Source organism: Adelges cooleyi, unplaced genomic scaffold (genome assembly GCF_023614345.1).
Source record: "Adelges cooleyi isolate 19-005CV unplaced genomic scaffold, UGA_ACOO_1.1 ACOO_flye_CR_arks_rails_tigmint_CR_PRNA_651, whole genome shotgun sequence".
Taxonomy (NCBI): Eukaryota; Metazoa; Arthropoda; class Insecta; order Hemiptera; family Adelgidae; genus Adelges; species Adelges cooleyi.
In genome coordinates, this window is record NW_026096352.1 from 7,896,923 (window position 1) to 7,921,627 (window position 24,705).

Consider the following 24,705-nt stretch of genomic DNA (forward strand, 5'->3'; position numbering starts at 1 on the left):
AAACCTATTGTTAACTTATATCTAAATAAATATAATTTAACTGACACTTTGATATCACACTTGTACTTGGCATACATAAATAATATAGCACAATAAGAACAAATCATAGTACTGTCCCATAAAATATTTGTTGTTGCCTTACAGATCTTCTTTTTACAGAAAGTCGTGGCTACTTAGTAATTAAATTGGTTTAACATTAAGACTGCTACATACTAAAGACATTTTATTCTTAACTTACACATAACAGGTACATATTTCAATACATTAAATATAATAATATATTATCATGTATACAATTAGTTTATTTATAAAGAAAATTATTGTATATATGTATATATATATATATACTAACACACACAATAATTTGTTAGAATTTGAAAGTTATATGACAACATCAATATTTATTTTGACATAAGTATTATAACAACAATTGTGTAGTACTAGGAACTTATGAGTACTGGGTTTGGTCCCTATAAATAGTGTTAAAAGCAAAACATATTTATATTTTAAGCTACGGATTAAATATAAATTAAATAATAAATAATTTTTTTTAAAAATATTAATGGTTAATTACAGTCTGCAAATATATTTTTCCGTTAAAAAACATTTCAGTGTATAATATTGACAACTTAAAATACAGTATTTATAAAATTTTAATTGTTATTGTTTAACTAAAATAATATAACTTATAGATATTCATGCAATATAATATTATTAACAATTTGCATAAATGCAATAAATAATTTTGAAACTTTTATGATTATAACTCTACATAGTATGCGTGATTTGAAGACTAGATAAAATATGTTTTTGACTTTGAACTAGAACATTAATAATAAGTTACTGACAGAATATAAACAAATATAACTGAAACGAATATAAGGAACACCAAAAGCAGAGCAAACAAACAATACATGTTTTTATTCAGGAAAAAAAGTATTAATGTTACGGTTGTACTTTCTATCATGGTTTACCAAAGCAATGTGAAACGATTATTTCTGGATTTATTGCTCTATTTTATTATTAAGTTTCACTTATTCAGTTAATAAATAAGTATTTCAATGTATAACGATAAAATTATGGTAAAAAGGAATGAACAACTGTGGATGACTGACTAGAGAAAAAAAGTTCTTGTGGGAACTATTGTTGTTGATGGAAAACCTGATTAAACCCTGGTAATGGCGTTGTGCCTGTTTCGGACTCTCTCAATAGAGCTGACAGAATTTCAGAAGATGATGCTAAATACTCATTAACTTGTATTTGTGATTCTTGAGTTACATGTTGTTGGGTTTGTTGCATTAATATTGTAGATTCATCATGAATACTTAATAATGAAGAGTTAGTAGGCTCCATTTGCGGTTGTGGCATTAAGCCAATTAAATGGGTTAACTCAGGAATTTGGGGATTAGTTGTCTCTTGGTAGTTGTCTGGTAACTGATCGGTTATATTAGTGGCAAACTCTTTCAGTTCATCAACGGAATAAGATGATTGAGGGTCATCATAACTCATACTCTGTAAAGAAGCTTCATCGTGGGAAACCATTGGCTGTGTGACTGAAGAACTGCTTTGGCCATAATTAAAACTAGTTATGCTAGATGAATCGAACAATGGAATTTCTGGCGTTGGATTTTCTTGTTTAATTAAACTGCCGCTTGTAATAGTTTCAGACGTTTTTCTTTCCACTTTAAAAGGATGACCATAGGTTTCTAGATAGACGGTTTCAACAGATTTGCATTTGTACTGTTCATTTGATTTTTTTGGTTTAGATTTTTTTGATGTATTTATATTATGACTTTTTTTGATATGACGTGTAAGGTGGTCTTTACGACCAAATCGTTGAGGACAAAACTGACACAGGAAATCTCTTAGACCAGTGTGTACCACTAAATGTCGACGGACATCCTTACCAGTATAAAAGCAACGATCACAAAAATTGCAACGATATTTTTTATCGGCTGGAGTTTTGATCACTCTAGAACCAGAATGAATTTTCAAATGGTACAATAGTTCATCTTTTGATTCAAAAACTTTACTACAAATCTTGCAATCGAGAAATCCTTCTTCTACAGAATGTACTGCTATGTGCTTACGAAAACTTAACAAAGAACTGTATTCTTTAGAGCAACCTGGACGATCACACTGCAATGTTCGTTTAATAGGGTTATGAACTTTAGCATGATTTTTCAAATGGTCTTTCCTGTGAAATGTTCTATCACAAATGTTACAATGATATTGTCGCTGGTCAGAATGTATCAACACATGTCGCACTAACTTAAATTTAGAAGAAAAAGCTTTAGAACAATGCTTACACACAAATGGTTTTTCTCCTGTATGGGAATAAGAATGTTGAGTCAATTTGCAAGGACTGGTGAATGATTTGAAGCATAATTGGCAAACGTGTCTACCCCTCAACATTTGACTGATTCCAGGTAACTGTTGTTGCGATTGAACAGGATTAATGATTAAGCCTTGATCACTTACCGTAGATTCTGATTCTATTGGCTTTTCAACATTTGTTAGAGTCACCGAACTTTCAGGCTGCTCATTGCTTGTTTCAAACAACTGACGTTTACACGTAGTGGTTGGTAATACAGTTTTACGGATTTTTTTTTTTGATTGATTCGCTGAAAAATTTGGTTCACAAGATGTAAACGGGGTTGATGATAAACTACAAATGCAAACATTTTGTTGCCCAAATTTGCTTTGAATTGGTTGATTACAGTTAGAGCACCATTGGACAAGGCGTGATCGTAGTTGTCGCCCCGGTGATGCTTGCTGTACATCAGGTTCGTTTTTTGGCCATTGACAGTGGTCTGTAAAGCAAAAATAAATAAATATTTTAAGGTCTAAATTATCTCATTCACATACATTTCTTTTTTTTTTAAAACATCATGAAGTAAACATAAAAACTACTAAAATTACCAAGTTTACAATTTAAAGTCAAAATTAATTTAAAATATTTTTCTGGTATTTAAGGACTAACTGTAGTATGTATCACAACATTTTTTTAAAAAAAATCTCGTTATTTGCAAACAATATCGATGGTGACACGGCAAAAGGGTCTAAGCAACATATTTCATAGTTTTCAGGATAGTAATTAAACTTTTTTTTGTGATTTACTATTTTTTTTTTAAATTTATATAAGATAAAACCATTAAAAAATTGTTTACAATATTTTCAGTTCTCTATAAAATTAAAAAAATACAATATATAACTGTTTTCTAACCAATAGTATAAGCCTTGTCGCTTAGACCCTTTTGCCGTGTCACCAGCGATATATAGAAAAATTTTACGAACCAGGAAAAACTCTTCACCTACCATTTTCCCCCAACTGTCTTAGAGGGAGGGGGTTATTTTATTAAAATTAGTAATTTAAATAAAATTGTCATCCTTTAAATTTGAAAATATTGGATTTAATAAGGTTTATCACGGAACTTTTACTGAACTCTATTAGAACGGGGTTGGTTAAATCTTATAAGTGAATATTTTTGTAATTTTTTTTTCAATTTTCTATTAAGAATTAGAAAGAATTCTATTAAGGCTCTTAAAAGCAACAAAAGTAGTGAACAGAAAAAAACAATTTTAATCACACATCATATTTCAAACTTATTTGAAACATACTACTACATTACATCTAGTTTAGTATTTTATAAGTTATTATAGGCTTAAGGAAAAACTTTAAATATACACGAACATTCGAAAAACACGAGCAAATATAAAATATACTTCGCATCTAATATGTTTCACTGAAACATTCAAATTTAATTTAAATAATAAATTATTTCACCATTATAAAAATAAAAATAAAGGCAAACTAAATTTAAAATTTATATGTACAATAAAATGTTGGAATATAGAAATAATTAGTAGCGTTTATGTTATTTATTATTACATGTTATAGAAAATAGAAGTTTTAATATATTATGTTCCATTGTTATACATTTTAAATTGTGTTTCACACAAAAAAAAAAGTGTTTACTCTTGTGAACACTTTTATAAAAAGGTGTTTTTTTTTATGAGTTAAAATGTATGTTACACTCATTGTCTAACGTTCAAATATTGTATTGCATTATTCATAAAGTATAAACATTTCACCAAATGTAACATTACCTATTAACAGAGTATCTACCTTATTTTTGTTTTTCTTAAGAACATAAATGAAAAAAAAAGTTTGTTTAATGAGTTGTATAAACCTTATAAAATATTTGATAGCAAGTGTGATTTTTAGTAATTAATAATAATTATACTTTTAGCATCGAGGACAAAAGATGAGCCAATTTTGAACAATATCAGTTTCATCTCATAGTAAAACTTTTCCCTTTGACATCAACGCCAAAAAAATTAGATATTTTAAGAAGAAAAATATCCAAATATTTAATTCTAGATGGATAATTTGCAGTAGAATTCTTAGTGTAGCTATGAACTAAAACATAAGTTATTCTTCCCATATAAAAACATTTAAAAATGTAAAATCTAAATATTTGAAAGTTTCTACATTTGATAAGGAGTATTATCCCATTTTTTTTTTTAATGTTTTTTTTTACTAATTAGGTAAAACCATAATTTTTTTAAACTAAAGCTCTTTTTACCCTTACGCCACTCTATAGAACATTGTTTTCTGGTAGTTATAAGGTGTACATTTTGTACCAAGGGTCTATCAAAATGAAGGTGAGAGAAACACAACATGGTTTTTACCATAATTGAAGTACAGGGGTTTAAACTTTTTCATGTTAGGAACAATTTTAATTATAATATAAAAACTAAAACCAAAAACATTTGTCTTCTTTTAAATATAAAATTTTAAAGAACACACAACAGTTCAAATAGAATAATTTGAGAAGTGGTATTAATTTTCTGTTTCTATGCTAAAAACAGAATATTTAACAAAAAGTTGTCTCCAACAACGAATAAGTCTCCATAATTATAAATGCCTGATAAAATAATAAAATAAAATTTTAAGAAGACATTTGAGTTGGGAATAGGCTTTTACTAGGACATTTTTGTGAGATTGGAATTTTGAACTTATAATTTTAATTTCATAACAGGGGTTTATATTTTAATGTTTATGCTAATGTAGAAAATAAATCATTCTATTAACCCTTCAATGCACGAATTTTTAAATTAAAAAAAAAAAAAATGTTCCCTGTATATTTTGAGTCGTAGATTACGAAAAAAATTCTTACTCCAATATTTTCCTGGAAAATGAACAATTTTCAGATTATTGCCTATTTGCAACATTGCGCATAAAAATGTTACTATATTCGATAAAACAATCAACCTTTATTGTTTCTTTTATATTACAAGTCTAATTTATTTATTACAAACCAAAACAATTTTTTTTTTATTAAATATGCAAATATTAATAAACTTATAATACTTTTAAATTAAGAGAAACCGGGAAAAATATTGATTAGGTCTTACACATTTTTAAACAACAGCAGCGGCTGATAACGGAACTATCAGCTGATCTGACATTTTTTTTAATATCAAAAACTTCTCTATTTATCAGCTAGTTAGTACTAGTAAGATGAAAAATAACCAATTAAATAAAGAAAAAGGAAAAAAAGATTGTTGCGAATAAGCAACATGGCGCATTGATGGGTTAAGTAACATTTTTCATGTTTATGTTACAAAATTGTTGGTGAAGCGTTTTACATTCTCATGCAAGAATCAAAGTACATACTTATTCTATATTCTACAAGGCGTATCCTAAAAGTAAGGGTTCTATATTTTTAAAAAAATTAAAAAGTGCTACATGGTTATGTTGTGCAGGTCAGACCGGTTTTCTCAGGTCATATGTCCGGGGCCTGGCCCTACAAAAAAAATAAAATAAAAGGGGCCCGGAAGATGTAGTTTTCCCGGGGCCCGGCAAAGCTGAGTACGGCTCTGATGTTGTGTACATACATATTATTTTTTAACATAATCGTCATTCACTTGGATGCACTTTTAAAGACGCACTGGAAGTTTTTTTTAGTTTAAAAGGTAAAACGTTTAAACTAAACTAATTTTAAAGAGCCTTTGTGTTGCAGTCAGTATTCTGTGTCTTTCATTATGGATGGATATGCACCGTTTTTTCAGTTTCTTGCAATAAAAGGTAGCATTAATTGTGGTTCCTATTAGCATTAACTCGATGAGAAGAACCGTTTTCTGGTCCAAAATCATGGTTGTCATGTTTTTCCCGAGCAGATTGTGTCACTTTACACTTGTTTTAAAGAATGCTTGATCCTACGTTGTCTGTAATTTAAAGGTTCTTTTGGACCAGTTTGGTTGTGACATTTGAACCCACCTCGTTCCCCTTCAGCCCAGGCCTGACATCGTCAAACTTTCACTTGTTTTTGAACCTTAAAAGACATTTTGGTGGAAAAAGGATAGATATAGATGAGAAATCAAGAAAGAAGTCATTGAGTACCTAAAAAATAAATTGGCCACAAGCTTCTATGAGGAAGGTATAAAAAACTTCTAGTACAACTTGATAAGTGCGTCCAAGTGAATGTCGATTATATTGAAAAATTATATTAATATATACAACATACCCATGCAAGGAATTTTTTTAATTAACCTTATTTTTATTTTTTTTAAATATGGAGACCTCACTTTTAAGACATGCCTTGAAGATTATGTCATATGTCAAAGAACATAAGGTCCCAAACAAACTTTGTATAAAAAGATAAAATGAATATCATTTCACACACGCACCTTTGGATCCCATACCGAAGGCATATTCTTTGTATTTTGGCTGTATATAGTTCTTCGCTGGTGTCTAGCAGGAGTGGTATGACTTGGCACTGAAATTTGTGCCCGCACCAAAGTGTCTCGTAATGTGTCGTTGGTCGTTGACGAGTAACGACAGTGGAAATAAACTCGCAGAGAAACAATAAGAGAGAATCAAAATGAACAAGTGATAGCGAAAATGCCTATTTACAACTTCGTTGACGATTTACTTCAGCTTATGTACCTCTTCGTTGTTAGACTGCCAACGTCCTGCATTATCGAAGCTCTGGATTTATGGCATATTAGCTAAGCACGTCGGGGGTAGGGCCAACCGCTAGGATACGACCCCTGTGCAATATGTGCCTTGCCTTTTAGCTGCTACTCGGCTATGTCGACGGTTAGGTTGCCACAGATAGACCGAAATTGCGAGACGAAGATGTTGTGAGATGGTGATTATGCTTATTGATGGTAACGCGAGTGGATTGCTTGCGCGGCGGATCAACGGCCAGAGGTATGTCGTGTATTTTATCGAATCTTTTGTTGTCTTTTTTTTTTACACAGTCCGACGAGACCGCACGAAACGAGCACAAACGATTTCACATTGTTATCAAATGCGCCCTTGAGCAACACTCAACAGCAGCGCATTGTTTTGTTTTGGTTTTGTTTCGTTTTTTTCTCCTACTGCGTATCACAGATAAGACAACCGCACTACGGAGTGCGATTCCCCCCTTTCCCTTCTTCCCCACTATTACTATTGCGCTCCCGCCATTTTCACCGTACCGTTACCCAACTGTTATGCGCGTATGTATAATTATTATTATATAATTCACATATGTTTCTTTGTGTGCGGTTTAGCAGCTGACTGTGAACATTTTCCTTTCGGCAACGGCAATGTAGTGACTAGTGTGTACTTGACTGTATGTGTAGGTACAGTATACTTATCTATGGGCTATGGCTTGTCTTGCCACTCAGTATTACAGCTGACTACCGATTATACTTGTCTATGGGCCGAGTATAACGGTCTATGTGCACCGTGCAGTGTATTATAGTCCTCGATGTTCGACGATAGTACGTTTCCTGAGAACTAAATTGTTATGCGCCAAACTCCAATATTTCATATTTAATTATAGACTTTGTATCACATATATCACAGATTATATTCGTATAATCTGTGCTTGTATGCTAAGTCATTATAAGTAGAAGTCTACCTACTCTAGGGCAACCGTTCTTTGCCTACTCTCAAAATTGTTTTACTCCGTCGTTACTGTAAATTTGACATCCCTTAAATAATACCACCCTAATAGGCACTTTCCTTTAAACGTGTTTCTTTTAAAACACCGTTTATAAATGGCTTATTTGAGTACTTATGTATGGTGTATAATTATTGGTACTGCTACTAGGTTAATAGCTAAATTTAACTTACTCGTGATCACTTATTGAAATTAAAAAAATCTGGATTTCCACGATAAAACGCTATTATAATTATTTAAAAATCGTGGACCCAATTACAGTGTGCAAATATATTGTATTAAAAATTTAAGTAAAATGTTTTTGATGAAAATATAAAATACAAAACAAAACCGAAAAGATAAATTGCTTTCAGATATCAGATTTTAATTGAAATTTAATTTATAGTTTGAAACAGTCGACACTCGACAGATAAAAATCAATGATAAAATGTCGACTTCATAGGATGGTCCAATTTGAATTCTGTGTAGAGATTCAAGTTCTTTGGCTACTTTTCTAAGTAGGAAGCTGATATTCATTTATCAGTGTGTCAGTTTCTTGTAATTAAATAAATTAAATTTGCAATTTTTTCAATATTACAACCATGGTTGAATTATATAGGTTATTGCACATCATCTTGAATTGTTATCTTCAGAAACAAAATGGCAGGGTAAGGGGATATCAATTTGACTATATATTTGTTTTTATCATAATATTTTATTAAGAAGGGGTACATGTGCAATAACTTTGTATACTTCAATCATGATTAAACCCCAATTTATTTACATAAAAAAAGCAAACATTTTTTTTCTACATAACTAAGTAAAATTGCCAAATAACTCGTATATCTTGACTTGAAATCGGACTATCCTCTAAGTAGTCGAGATTGTATCTGGCTTTTCAGTCTAAATAAACCGCATGCAATCCCCATAAAAAGATAAATTGATTGCGATTTCTAAGTTAAAAATATAAGACAATGAAAATTCCATTATGTGTGGTCACCATAGAAGAATAAAAAAAAAAGGAAACAAGTAAGATTTCTATGTATGACAACATATATTTTTACAAAAAAAATACCACCAATTACTAAAATTGTTCCAAATAGTTTTGCAATAAAAGTTTATACTCAAAGTTTTAAGCATAACATCAATTAACAATTACAGACTATCACTGCCGAATGTAGTGTGATTACTTGGTGCAGTTTCAATTTTCAAATCTATGTTTTTTTATTTATATATGCTTAAAAATTCAGGAAAAAATATATAATAACTAGTTAAATATTTTATTAATATGTTTTCTTATAATATACACTAAAAAAGTAAATACTAATTATAATAATACATATTATTATGAGTATATGGTAGTACTCATTGAATATAAAAATACGAATACTGTAAATATAAATATAGGAATGTGTTAATAATCGGACGGATATTATTATATTCGAATGGCTTAGAGAAAAATTAAAGTTACAATACATTCTAAATAATATACAATCATATTAGACAGTATAATATATATGATACATTGTCAGCCACATTTTAATGATTAAAAAAGTACAAGTACTAATTATACTACAATTATTTAAATTTAAAAGCTGTATTACTTTAAATGACTAGTAATAGTAGTATAAAAGGCACATTAAGCAACATTAAATTCGATTGTGTTACAACAGTGAAATACAGCCACAAAATGATTAAGTACTCAAATGTTTTCATATAAATATAGTTTAACAATATATAAAAAAGGTAACATTACTACAAGAACATAGTTTAGAAATTCAACTGGATATATTATAAGTATACAACATTTAACAATAAAATACAATTATTATTATAATTATTCTATTTTAAAAATAAAGCAATAGACGAAGGAATGTTAAAAATTATATATGTAAATATATGTATATAAATATAAATTTATTTTGGACGGATTATAAAATATTAGTCTATTAGTTCCATCAAAGTTAAATCCTAAATAAGGCACATTACCTATCGGCATACACTTAAAAATATGTTTGTAGTTAGTTGGCTTTGGAGCTCAATTGATTACAGTAATTATTGCTTTTGTGATGCACAATATGAATCTCAAAACATAAAATGTGTTACAAATAACAGCTCTTTTGACCAACTGACATGTACAAATATGAACATCAGGAACTCAAGCTAATCTAGTCAAAATTATAACAATAAAATTTTTTTTACATAAATAAAAAAATCGCTGTATAATTCTTTGGTAAAAATTCTAACATTTCAAAAAACTAAAATATGATAAAAAAATATTCTCAGAATATGAGCTAAAAAAGACGCAGAATGCATGACTTTAAAAATTTTCCAATGATAAAAATAATTTAACTTAAAATACAATTAACTACATTTCTTAGTATTTTATAGTTTTTTTTAACTTTTAAATTTATTATTATAATTAAAACCTTAATAGCGAAATTGCATATGGTTACTGACATTATTAAAAATGAATGTACGTAACTATACAGTTAATCATAAATATATATTAATGTTTAGGTACTTTAAAATAAAGTGTTACTGTCCCAACGATCTAACGAATTATGTATACAGAATATAGTTGACCAATGTAGGACTAAAAAATTCACATGTCAGTAAGTGACGAACGCTTTTTGACCAAATCTACAAGCACATCTAAATATTGTTGTGTGTTGCTGAGCGATGTACTAGAACTTTGTTGAGAAAACAAACCTCCATTGTCAACAATTTGTTCTAGTTTATTAACTACAGTAGCAATGTCTCCTTTAGTTATTCGTTTATTGTCTGTAACATTAATACCATTCAAATGCTCTAAAATTGTGTCGGCAGTTTGAAACAATTGATTAGCCATCAAAGATAAATGATCTGAAATAATAGTATTTACTGTAAATACAAATCTAAGCTTTAAATATTGCATAATTTACTTTTTAAGTTCTTTTGTTGGCTTAAAGAACCATTCATTTTTAGTTTTAAAGATAAGTCATTCCGAATTCGTGGTTTATCGGATGGTTTGTTAGATGGACTTTTTAAGTTCATTTCACTCACACTACGAGTAAGAGCTGTAGTGTTTCTTCTGAGAAAAAAAATATAATTAGTAACAAAACTAAACAAACATTAACAACTACACACCTGGGTTTTTCAGGAGCATATAATTTAGATTGGGACGATATTAGAATTGCTCTGTTACGTAGTGATGTAAAAAATTCTTCTGAACTTGAATCTTCATTGTGACCTATTACGTTTAAAGCAGCTAAAAAACAAAGAATATTTATTTGAAATAGTTGGAATAAACATATAGTTCATAATCATAGACAACTAACTTGTTGATTGTGAAGCTGTAGAACTTCTTCTCCGTAAAATATTGGACTTGTTAGCAATAACTTTGTTTTGAGATGAGATTGTTGGTCTCATAATTCTTGTAGGTATTGCTGAGGTTATAGTTCCACTGCCATTAGTTTGTTGACTGGCATCACTCTCGGAATCACTCTTAAATTCCAAGGTAAAATTTTAATTTCTTAATATAAAAAATAAAAAAGTATTAACTCACCTGGTCCAAAACATTTACTGAATTACTTCTTTGCATACTGCTTAGTGTTGGCTTAGGTTTTTTTGATAAGCTTCTTGGCATTGGTTTTGTATCTAATTAAGTTAAATAATTTGTATGATTTACTTGTAAAGATTAATATTAGGTAATGTAGTAAATCTAAGGTAATATAGTATTCTTCTCCTTCATTTGCGTTATAACTATTTGAGTTAGCCACTCTTGTCCTAAGCCTTCTCTCGACACAATTTCCCAGATCATCTACGCATACAATAGCTATCCTCATATATTCTCAATTACTCATCTAATTACTTTTTATTAAATGAATGTGAAATTAAAACAAAGAGTGTGTAAAAAAAGGAAGGTAACCTTTTAAAATAACTAGATGTTGAAATCCATACAGTTTTTATTGGTTAAAAAAGACTATGTAGATGAATTACCTATAGATGATGGTTTACATCCAGAGTCTAGACTAACATTTGGCTCAGGAAATCATTAGCGTGAGCTACCATCAGATTAAGAGCAATAAATATATTTTCTCTAATAGTTAAGTGAGATAGCGTCCTAAGAGAATAACTAATTAAGAACTCCTATGTTTTACAAATAAAAAGCACATGACAATAAACCTAAATGACCTATAGAAAATTAAGAAGAAGCTATTTTATTCCCTCCAAATTACCGGCCTTGTGTATATACTTACTATTATTAAATGAACCATTTGTATGACCATTTCTAGAGGGTGTAGAAGCAGATAAGTCTGTTAAGGAACAGACTCTTCGTATTGACCCGCCCATATTTATGTGATTATCAACTGAAAAAACGAATTTACATCTACATTAATTTATAAAGTAACAGTATAGAAAGTAATTTTGTTAATAAAAAAAATCCATAATTTGTAGTATGAAAACCAAGGTTTCCGCGAATGAATACTGTAGAGGCTAAGCTAAGCTATCTTAGTACTAAGTTCACAAAATGTTCATAGAAGAATAAATGAGAATATTATCTGTACTTAGGCGTGACAATTTTTTGATAGATTGAATAATTTCTTTGCAATGAATTGTTAAGTTTTGGTTCTCAAGTATTTTTCAACAAATAATTAAAAATTAGTGGATTGAGTTATAAAAATTTAAAAGCGCTTAAGCACAGATAAAGCTCTGCTCCATATACTCTAAAAATTTGATGATTTTATAACAAAGACAAATTGGTTTTGGTTCCCACAAAACTATTTCGACGGAACATAGGGTAGAGTACTAGGAAACTACTCTAGGAATATTTACAAGACTAAAAAATCAAAAATAATGGTTAATACCTGTTAATTGATTGTTGCGAACAGGGAGTTTGGAAGGTGATTTTCCAAAATTTCTGCTTAAATCACAAATACTTTGACTAGTTTTTAAGTTTGAATGATTACCCAACTATAAACATATAAGAAAACAAATAGTAAATTAATAATTATTAATGTTTACAATATAAATAGTATAACATACATTTTGTAAAGTTCTTCTAGTTTCTTCAATTCTTTGTTGAAGTTCATTTCTTTTGCTTTGAGATTCAATGTTGGTGTTTTGTTGTACTGTTGACCCTTTATACTGAGAAGATATACTTCTTTTAGCTAAAAAATAACAAAATATATACACTAAACTATAAAGTTTAGTCTTTTAAAATATATTTAGACATACTTGGATAATTGTTTTTAGGGTCATGGAATTCTTGTTCACCTTCACCAAGCGATTCAAAAGTATTTTTTAAAAACTGTTCACGTTTTTCAATCATATCTAGTCTCTCGGTGCTAAAATACCATAAAATCAAAATTATTTAATTAGTATTAACATTTAACAATTAATTACTAAAACAATCAAACCTTGTAGAAAAAATCATTAAATTGCTCTTATCAGAATTATCACCACTTGGTGTAGAAGTTGCATCATCATCTTCATCATCACTACCTTGGCTACCAGACATTGAGTGGCTAGACAAGTCAGCGACTCCAGGTGATAAAAACCGATCTTTTGGTTTAATTCCCTTCGATTTTCTTTGAGACATTCGAATAGCAGTATCGGAATCTAACTTGGTAATTGTATAATCACTAAGGAAAATTAAATTATTTTATTAGTTAGGTAATTTATTTATTAGTCATAACAATAAATTGAAATTACTTGACAAGATCATCAGTATTTGAAGGATAGTATAAAATAGGATTATTAACTTTTCCATTTGTTGCCCATTCACCCTCAGAATCCTCAATATCTCCATCATGGTCATTACTTTCTAATTCCTATGTTGAATGATTTAAGAGAGTTAATACAAAATGATTACTAAAGTACTTAATTTGAATCTAAGGAAGTTTATTAAAACTAACTTCATTTTTAAAACTGCCTAATGAGCTATCATCAGTCAAATTACGAACACGGTGAATATCTGAAATATGAGAACTTGATTTCTCAGACACTAACTATAAAGAACAAAGTAAATTAAAATTAATAAATTAATAATTTACAATATCTAAATTTTAACTAACTTGTGCTGTTAAATTTTCATCAAAGTCGTTTGATACGAACACTGGTGGTATACGTTTTGTCTAAAAACACAATGAAATCATATAAATAAAAATTATTTCTAGAATATTTAAGATTCATAAAAATTAAATATCTATAATACAAGTGTATAACTGATTACATGTATAGTTTAATACCTTTTTCGGAATAATTAAGGATTCTTTTTGACTTTCGGGATAAATTGATCTACTAGTTTCAGTTCCACTGTCCACTGAGCTATCATCCTTAAAACAATCAGAATCATCTTTGTTGATAGCTAACTGTAAAATACTACTGGGCTCTGATGGATTAGTTGCCCTTTGAGCCCACTGCCCTTTAGGTGCATTAATTCGGTTAATAGAAATATTTAATTGAGCATCCGGTTGAATATAATCAGAAACAACTTGTTTTTTAGCCCATAAGGGTAACTGACCATCTCTATTCAAAATAAATTAAAATGTTTTATTAATAAATGGTTGATACAGTCGTTGCTAGATAAGTTGGCACAGTGGCGTTCATCATTAAGTGTATCTCAAACTATACTAGTCTTTTTCATCAACCGTCCGCCGGCTAGGCAGGCATGGTTCGACTATGACAGTTCTTTATTATAGTTATTGTTATAACTATTAGTATTATTATTATTATATATTTTATAAAAATAAACTATTAACTATGCTTCAACAGAGTATAATAGACAAAAAAAAAACATAAAATACAGAGAATCCCTGGCTTTGCGTTTTTGGGCCGCCGCAGCTGTGCCAAGTCATCTGGCAACAACTGTACTTAATAGATAAATCACTGGTAATCAACAATAATGAATTACAATTAAAATAATGAAATTTTCTTACGCAGGAATGCTAAAAGAGTTGTTTTCTTTATCTTCTACTATTTTATGTACATACGGTGGTACATTTTCATTTTCAATAATAGTGGGTTTGGGTGCTCTAAAAAACGGTTAAACATTAAAAAGTCATATAGTTTATAATTAAAAAATTTAGCTAAATAACTCAATAACTCAATTTTATTCATTTTTAAATACCTTTCAGGCCGAGTTCTTTTGGATAAATTTGTAGCTTTAACCATCTCAGAAGGCATACGCCATACAAATATGCAACCATCTCCACTGGCAGATATCAAATGCTTGCTGTCATTAGTAAACCTTAGCCCAGTTACTAATTCAGAATGTCCATACATGGTAGTCAAACATTCACCAGCAAGATAATCGTATACACACAACGTTTTATCAGTACAACTCGTAGCAATGTATGATCCACTTCTATCTAATACAACCTGTGGAAAAAAACGTTAATATTTTTTCCAAATATTATATCAGATTAAATACCTTAATAAGAGACCCTTCGTCTCCCACAGATCCTTTAAATGTTTTCGTATGCTTTCCTGAAGTGGTGTTGTAAACACGGATATTTCTGTCTTGACAAGCAGTCATAATATGCTTTTGTTTAGGGTCTACTTCCATATCATAAAAAGTAGTTTTTCCAGAAACAGAATGATCATGAATAAAACCGCCTTGATTCTTGTCAGCCGCCTTAAAATTGTAACACGTATTTATTTTCAATCTGAAGACTGAATACACACTTTTAATTTAGTTAAATCACCTCATTAAAGTTTCGAAATATAATTGATTTATCAGCTCCACAAGAAACCATTTGAAGTTTATTCTGTGAGTTTATAAATCGAACTGCCGTTATAGATGAAGAATGATCATCTAATGTTTGAGTGAAGTCATAGCCCTTTGAGTAAAAAGTAAACATGTTTAATTTTTAGATTATTTAATAATAATTTTATTTTTTATTTGATATTGCTACAAATAGAACCATATTTGGTTGTCAATATACATTTATTATTATTATTCTCCATAAATAATTTTAACTAACTTTGTTAACATTAAATACATGAATCAGACGATCTCTAGAAGCTGAAGCAAACAATTTCACCTTATCATTATATTTACTATAATCCAGATATAAAACTTCAGCATCATGTGCTTCGATCAAACAAACTTCTCTTAATGTCTTTAAATCATGTACTCTATTAATTATAAACAGCATTGTAAATTATAAATAAAACATTCTAAAACTAATGTACAAATATGAGTAATTAACAATAGAAATTGATATAATTTACCGAATATTTCCAGAGCGATCGCCTGAAGCAAGATGTACACCATCCGGACTGATTCGTATGGCTCGAACTCCATTTCTTCCATCATATGATGACGAATCAGTTTTATCTACTAAACTCAAATCTGTATTTTTAAGGAAATTTAGTTCTGGATCAATATATATAACTTTTAATAGCTCCTAAAAATAAAACAAAATTTATGTTTGTCATTTAAAGAATATTAAGCAATTGAACAAAAATTGTATTTTCCTTTTTTTTATAATAAAAAATATCTACACATTGCATTATTCATTTGTAAGAATATATTTGGACGCTCCACTTATGGATACACAGATGTCAACCCGATACCTCTATTACTAAGTTTGATGGCTATTACCACTGGACCACACATGTTGACTTAATATAAAATACACTTCTTTATCGTTTCTCTTCTTCTTTCTATGGAATTTCATTAAAAAAAATAAACAGACATGGGTATTGAACTTACATTGCTGTAAATATTCTTCTGGTAAAGTGAACTGTTATCAAAATCTATTTTATCCAAATTCCAAACTCTAATCGTATCATCACTTGAACATGTTATAAATGAATTTTTTGGTACATGTAAATTTTGCTCTAATTCAGGATACATTTCAACACCCCATATACATGCGGAATGAAATAAAAAGGAATTTGACTTCCCCACCTAAAATCACAATTTATTTAATCATTTTTTAAAAAATACAGCTAAATAACATTAATTTAATTCTATTTAAATTATATCAAATCTTACTCTTTTAATATCCTTTACATCCCAGATATATAAACTATGGTCATTGTAAACACATGTAAGCTTTGTATTGACTTCATCGTAAGCTAATGCAATGGCATCTGGGTATTTAGCATTAGACGGAATACTCGCCATATGACTAAATAATAGACTCAATTTTACTAAAGAATAACATTGACATTATTTTATATATGTATATTACCTAATATCATGTCCTTGAGCCACATCCACACCCAAATAGTGAGTCCTTGGTAATGTGGTTACAAACTGTAAAGTTCCAGGATTAAAACATCTCACAATTCCTTCAGCGCAACCAACAAAAATATAATTATTTCCAATTGTCATACAATTGGCACTGGTAGTCTTAAAAAAAATATATAAAATTATAAATAATAATTATATTGATGGTATAATAAATTTAATAAAAATTACTTTTAATTCTACCCATCTGTCTAATAATCTACGATTATTAAACTCGCACAACAATCCTGATTTTGTAATTGCATATGTGTAATCCTTTAGATCTCCACACCCACAACAAACATCAACAAAATCATTATTCCGTTGTTCTCCTAAAATTGCAGAGCGGCCCATCAAAGGTACTGGTTCTTTATACTAAAAAAATAAAAAAAGGAAAAATGAATAAATTATTTTTAATATGAGTGTATTAAACATCTTACCGTTACTGATCTAGAAGACTGCAAATACCAAAACTTGACGTGTCTGTTACCAATAGTTATAAAGTTACCATTATCTGAAAAAGCTATGGCTTTGATTTTTGCAGAAACCTTATTAGAGGCATATTTTAAATTAGATTTCCACTCCCAAACATTTACTATCATGTCATGTTGTGATCCAACAGAGACTAAATACTTTTGGTTTGGTGAAAATGCCTAAAAAAGGATTGGATTATTGTTATATGTGTTTAATATAAAAATGAAGGTGTTGGTATTGGTAATTAAAAAACTAACCACACAATTAATGCCATATTTATGGCCTGGAAATTCTGCTACTTGTGAGTAATCATTCATATCCCAAACTCTTACATTTGATTGATGGCCACATTCTCCAGTACCAAGATATCGGCCATCAGAAGAGAAAGTTAAACACGTTATCGATTTTCTGCAAACATTTGATAGGTGTGTTTCTGTGCCCAAAACTGGATTATGGAAAACCACAGTGCATCTGAAAATATGTATATAAATGTTCATTTAAACAGGACTACTGAAAAATGTAAAAAGAACGATGTAATATATTTATATTCAAACAACTGAAACTCAACAACGTAAATGATACAGCAAAAACTCATAAGGATTCAAAATATCTACACTGTAGATATTTAGTAACAAAATTAAACACCTATATACATATTTATTTTATTTAATGTTAATTTCTTAAACAACCCCTTCAGCTAAGCAAGAATTAAAGCAAAAATGCAGTCAAACTAACTTTACGACTAGTGGGAACCATCTTGATGCCTTTCCCCTTTGCACTATAAGGGTCAGTGAGATATTTAAATTTAAATATAAATGTATAAACTAAAATAAGTATTTATTAAAAGAAATTTTGTGAATTTTTATAATTTTGTATGAGAAACAATACAATTATTTTACTATGTCTTAATATTTGATTATAGATCCACAATAATAATTTTGTTATTTTCATATGGTTTATAATATAAAAGAAAAACCGTTTAAATAATCAGTATAATGATTGTTTTTTTCCGGAATAACTTATAAAAATTAACATTAAAGAATATTAGCTATTTATATTTATAATTATTTACCATATATTATGATAATAAGTATAATAATAATAAAAACTTACCCAGCTGGATAAGCAATTGTTCCAGTATTGCCATCGACATCTAATGAAGAATTGGTGGATACTGTTAGTCCTATTACTCTTTCTAGTTTTATCTAAAATAATACAGTTAATAAAATATGTAATTAATACCTAATATAACAATAACAACTGGCCGTTTTAATATCAAGAGAAAAAAATACTTCTTTAGACTTTAACACTACTCCAGATAATTGAATGATGAATTCTAGTATCATGGAATTAATACAAACAATTAAGATTCAGATGAATGTGATTATTTTAATTGAATCAATTAGCTTATGCTTTTTTTTAATTATTAAGTTGAAGTATTTTTTTTAAAATACTTATACCTGAATTGGTACAATTTTATAGTAAATTAAGGTAAAACGTTAGAGGTGATTAGAAGAAAGAAACATTTATACTAAATATGAGTCAATTCTGATTTTTGATGCTTAGGTCAATACATGGATTGGGGTACATTTTTCTGCTGGACATTTTTCCATTGGCACAATTTCCGAATGATTATTATTCTGAAATTGTGTGAAAACTGTAACGAACATTTTTTTCTATTATTTATTGAATAATAATAATAATTATCACTCGAAGATAAGATAAAATAAGGAGGGCGGTGAACTGGTTTTGGCATACGGAGTTTTTAGTGTAATAATAGTTTCAATACTATTGTCGGAAAAGTACATCCGGACTTGAATTCATTATTGACAGTTGCAGAAAGAGCAGGCTGAAGTCCAATATTTGAGAAACTTGGCTCATAATATCTACTTATAACTGTAAATTACATTATAAAAATTTGCGGAATCTTGTCTATGCGGACAAATGGATGTGGAAAAATATCCATAAACCCAACACATGATAATGTTTCATAGTTTTTGAGAGAATGAATTTTTTGCCTAAAATTATTATATTCTATTGACTTTATAATATTAAAGGTAATAAAAAAATTCATTACATTTCGGTTTACTGAAACCTAAAAATTAAAGTAGTGATTTGTTTTTTATACTCATATGATTTAATTTGGTTACTAACTATATACACATATATTGTTTTTTTGTTAATTTGTTATTTTTTATAACTTACTTTGCTACTCTGCGAGTCACTAGACCGTCCACGTTTTAGTGTAGGTGGTCTGATGAGTTTACTTTGCTGAATTTGTGGCGTAAAGTTATCCATCACACTGACAACCGCGACAACCATAAATTAAATTTTCATTTATTATCAACTCGACATGTGTTTAAAATGTTGAGAATATAATTTTAGTTTTTTGGAAAATACAGTGGTATAAGTCATCGTGTAATAAATCATGATCTGAAATAAAAACCAATATTTTAAAATAAAAACTACTTTTTAACAAAAATAAAATAAATCTTGCCTATATTAATGGATAATATTATAAATTAGCAATAAAAAACTAAGGAAATATTAATAAACCTTTGTCCATTTTAAGGTGCCGTTTACTTAAGATATGCAATCAGACTGAATGTAGATTTAGTATAAATGTACAACTTGAACACTAATTTTGCAATAATAAGAATAATAATATTTTACTCTCAAACTATACAAATATTGTCTCAGATTATTTCAGTGAGTATGTGTTTTTATAAATTACCTAATCTATTACACTTTTTTACTTTTTCCTGGTATAAATAATATTAATTTCTTTAAAAAATTTAATAGCACTAGTCGGGGGAAATTGAGACAAAATTAAAAAATAAAATAAAAATATATTCTGATAATTGGTGGGTAGTTGATACATGTATTTATTTTTTGCATAATTAAACTTGTTGGGTGTGTTTTTATTTTTTTACAATGACAAATAATATCATATCAAGGTTAATCACAATAACGTTAGGATCTTAGAGGTTTTATATGTTTAATCAAATAATAATATAATAATAATAATTTAATTAACATATTAGTTTCAAAAAATGTTTCAATGTAAGATTTAATTTAAAAAATAGCTACTTTCAGTAAAGTAGTTATCACCCACCTAGTGTAGTTATGAAATATTAACAATGTGATAAGCATTAAACTCTTTTTGGAACATAGTACCTAAAAGATAAATAGTAAAAATAGATTAGATAGGTATAATTGTTTAACATTGTCATCAATGTCATCCACACCTATTTAATATTATAAACTACCACTAAATGATAATTAGGATTGTACTTACAGCGCAAATCTAGTGTTCTACGAATATATGATATGTTGACAAACAATGAGATATACGTCGCGATCAAAAAGCAATTATAAATAACATAACAAAAAATAGAAGTAGAAGAAAACTGTAGACCTTCGAATTAATGGAGTTCTAAATAAGGAATTATGTGTGTAGGTAACCGATGTAGGCAGGTTGGTTGTGGCTGATAGTGGTCAAATGTCGAAACCGAATTCCTCGCACCTGTATTACGTTTGACTAATAATTTAATAAAAAAAGATCGGTGGACAGGATTTGCCTGTCGGACGGTAAATAAAACAAAGCTGAACGCGAGACGAAACGTCTAGAGAACTGGCGGATGGAAAACGTAAATGTAAATTATAATACTAAAAAATGATAAACGTGAAAATAATAATGATTAGGAAGGCAACAAAACACTACTGTCGTCCACAAAATAATAATAACATGACGACAAGCGATAATGAATGATAATCGAAGATTACAGCAACGTAGACCGTTGCGCAACGATGGACTGGTCGGTTCGCAAAACTGAGCTAAGCGATTCGCTTCTGAGTCGGCCCACTGTTTGTATCCACCTCTACTGCCGTCTGCCGCCTATTATACCTACACCACGTCAAAACTTTGCGTACTGTATTCGCCACGGTGACTTCAATAACAAATAACAATTCACGGCCAAAACAGATGGCGCATTAAATTTTTTACAATAGCCGATAAGTATTCAAATTAAATTGTATAGAGCAGACGCGCTGTACTTACAGTCCTTTTTTTTTCTAAAAATCGATAATAATACCTATATCTTACATGGGTAGGTATAGTCTGTAATCTATTAGAAAGTAATTTTTACACGATATTGACGTAACTATGTACCTAATGTGATAAATAAAACTTGGGCACGGTTGCGAAAAAACAATAACACCTTATATGCTTACCGCCATTCGTTTTTATTTATATAGTCGTATTAGATGTTTGATTGCGAATTCAATTTATTACCTATAGCTGTAGGTACCAAAAAAGTAAAATTATTTGTTACATTCGCAAGGGTGTGAAACAGAAGCTCATAACTCATAAGCGTAGCTTGAGTATTTAGCCTGGAGAGCCCCTTATAAGTATATAAACGAAGGGGGCGCTTGAAAAGTTTAGCCTTCAAAACGCTTTAAGTAAGTTCCCACGGTATTTAAGTAAAAAAAAATTGCTAGAATACAAAACTGTAAAACATTATTTAAAATTATTTTTAAAAAATAATTTTAAATTTTTTCTATTAGAGTTTCTACTGTCAAACAATTTAAAAGTCAATATATTGTAAAGCCTCATGTAACTATTATACGGCGCGAGACAATATTAAATTGATAAACTGCGCGTGGTTAATTGTTCAATGTTTATATTTTCTTCGTTTCGCTTAGAATAATTATACGAGATATTAAAACAATTATTTGCATTTATAGTATTTTCTATTTGATAACTACGTATACCGTATAGGATTGTACGGATCAATTTTACACGTAATTCAAGTGCAAGAATACATCCAGTTATGACAATCAGAAAACGAGAGGTACCTAATTAAGTCTTGCGCAACGGTCGCTTCTTGAGATAGCGTCAAGATTGACAAGCAGTCAACAGATTTATTATTTCATAAATTATTATTATATATATAATTAATTGTTAAATAACACTAAAGAAATCCTAATGGCGGGTTCCATTAACGGTCATTAAAGGTTTAATAATTTAGTGGCCTTATTTGTAATTCAGAAATTGTTTGTGCAACCCGGCATAAATATATTATTAATATGTATTTACATGAAATATCAGTAAGTGCCTATATTGTATTATCATACAGTATGTAATATCTTATTGACTTTAACGCGTTAAATACAAATATTTGTTAAGCAGTCAAAAAAGAAATTAATATCTTTGTTTACATTAAACATAAAGTTGTTGAAGTGTTTAAGCTTATAGGTAAAAAACTGGATCTAATTTATGATTTCATTCCCATATCAAAAACACTTGCTTAAACGAATATAATGTATATATTCGTTATATTATATTTTTTTTAATAGTAATTATAGTATACACATATTAACCATTACGGTATCGGATGTTATTTTGTTATTAAGGTATCGTACTTCGGATGTTATTTCAATGGTATAGACTCCAATAGTGACGATAGGTATTGATGTACAAAAATTAATAATAATCAGTTGGTACGTTGATTTATGGTGTTTGTTAAATTGTACTCAGTAACGTATTAGGCGCAAACAAGGGTGTTCCGAAGGAAATAAGAGATAAGAGGCGAAACATGTTTTTGGTATTTACTCGCTAGTGAATCATCATTAAATTTTTTTTCAAACAACTTTACCTTCTCACAGTTTTTATCTTTGAATCAAATCTAATCAGATACCATTGTATACATTAGAGCTGAGACCTCGAATCGAATTTTTCTATTATTCGAATAATCGAATAATACTATTCGTATGAAAATAATTCGAATATTCGAATAGTAATCGAATAATTCGAATACTAATCAAATAATTCAAATATTCGGATTTTCGAATATTTTGTCAAATTTATGTTTTTTTGTAATTTATTATACATCTATATAAATTGTTAAAATCTTATTTTTTGTAATAAGTAATAATATTTATTTTGTCAAAAGATTAATTCGTTACAATTATTTTTATTTTGTTAAAAAATTATTAAAAATAGATCAAGGACACCTTAGTTGTCTCTTAATTATTTTTTTTTAAATCTTATTAATCCTGCAAAGAAAATGATAAAATATTCGAAAAATCAAATCGAATATTCGAATAACCCAGCGAATATTCGAATAACGAATATTCGAATTTGTTTTATTCGAATAGTCCCACCACTAGTATACATATAAAATTAAAATATTTTGTTTAACTTAAAATCTGGAAATTTGACAGATTTTACATAATTTAGACGCGTTGAGGTTTGAAACAAGATAAACAATTGGCTTCCTTTGCTTATGTATACTATAGTTAAGCTATTTATCTCCATTTTATAGTTTTACAATTATAGTATAGCCAAACTCATTTCTAGCTTCTGGTGTATAATTTACAGTTGGGGCCATATAGTAACTTGTCTATCATGCCTAAAGAGAAATAAATAACTAGAGTTTGGCTCTCGAACTTAGGTCTATAGAAAATAAAAATAAAAATTACACCCTTCTCTATGCTACGGAGTATTTTTTTATAATAAGTATAATTCTCTTTAAAATGAAAAATATGCAAAACTTGTATACTTATTTTATTATATTCAACAAATGTATCTACCTACTTGTAGTATTAGGTATGTGAATTTATAGCACTGCAGGGCGCAGACTCTGAAGCCGGTACTTGTTGGTCGTACGTTGTGTAGTTGTTAAGTATATAAATATGTTCGATCACAATGAATTATAAATTATTTATTGGATTTTTACTACGACGCGCACCTTACTTGTTTTATGAAAACTATAAAAACAAATACACCTTTGTGACGAATAATAATATTATTATAATTTGCATAGTGCATACATATGCACTTGACTAGTAGAAAAAACAATAGGCCACATATAAATTATATAGCTATATCCGTTTCCGTTTCGCTCAGTTGGTAAATTGAAAATGCATAGTATAAAGTATCTACTCGAGTTGGTTTATATTTTAATATATATTAATGTGGGGCACCAAGCCTCATTTTACCCAAAAGTAGTAACTGGGTTAGGTACCGGGGTCGTTAATACCTTATATCATTAAAGTAAAATA

The 24,705-nt window shown here is 29.0% G+C and overlaps 2 protein-coding genes across 2 annotated transcripts; both read right to left on the reverse strand.

Annotated features, from left to right (window-relative positions):
• Positions 1-745: 745 nt before the first annotated feature.
• LOC126844267 (zinc finger protein PLAG1-like) lies at positions 746-7,377 on the reverse strand. Its single transcript, XM_050582330.1, has 2 exons — positions 6,697-7,377; positions 746-2,813 (listed from the first exon to the last, which is right to left on the reverse strand). The coding sequence occupies exons 1-2, from the start codon at positions 6,707-6,709 to the stop codon at positions 1,141-1,143; spliced, it is 1,686 nt and encodes a 561-aa protein (XP_050438287.1). The 5' UTR covers positions 6,710-7,377; the 3' UTR covers positions 746-1,140.
• A 2,002-nt stretch (positions 7,378-9,379) lies between these two features.
• Positions 9,380-21,439, reverse strand: LOC126844504 (mitogen-activated protein kinase-binding protein 1). The gene is made up of 29 exons (XM_050582754.1): positions 20,939-21,439; positions 19,846-20,073; positions 18,754-18,845; positions 17,898-18,111; positions 17,607-17,819; positions 17,359-17,541; positions 17,129-17,289; positions 16,930-17,065; positions 16,645-16,842; positions 16,161-16,336; positions 15,911-16,064; positions 15,632-15,766; positions 15,358-15,561; positions 15,055-15,305; positions 14,864-14,959; positions 14,174-14,453; positions 14,000-14,059; positions 13,841-13,933; positions 13,638-13,756; positions 13,343-13,567; positions 13,161-13,270; positions 12,969-13,093; positions 12,791-12,896; positions 12,182-12,292; positions 11,488-11,579; positions 11,261-11,426; positions 11,070-11,190; positions 10,865-11,013; positions 9,380-10,805 (listed from the first exon to the last, which is right to left on the reverse strand). Exons 2-29 carry the CDS (start codon positions 19,960-19,962, stop codon positions 10,546-10,548), a joined length of 4,347 nt encoding a protein of 1,448 aa, XP_050438711.1. The 5' UTR covers positions 19,963-20,073; positions 20,939-21,439; the 3' UTR covers positions 9,380-10,545.
• Positions 21,440-24,705: the final 3,266 nt, after the last annotated feature.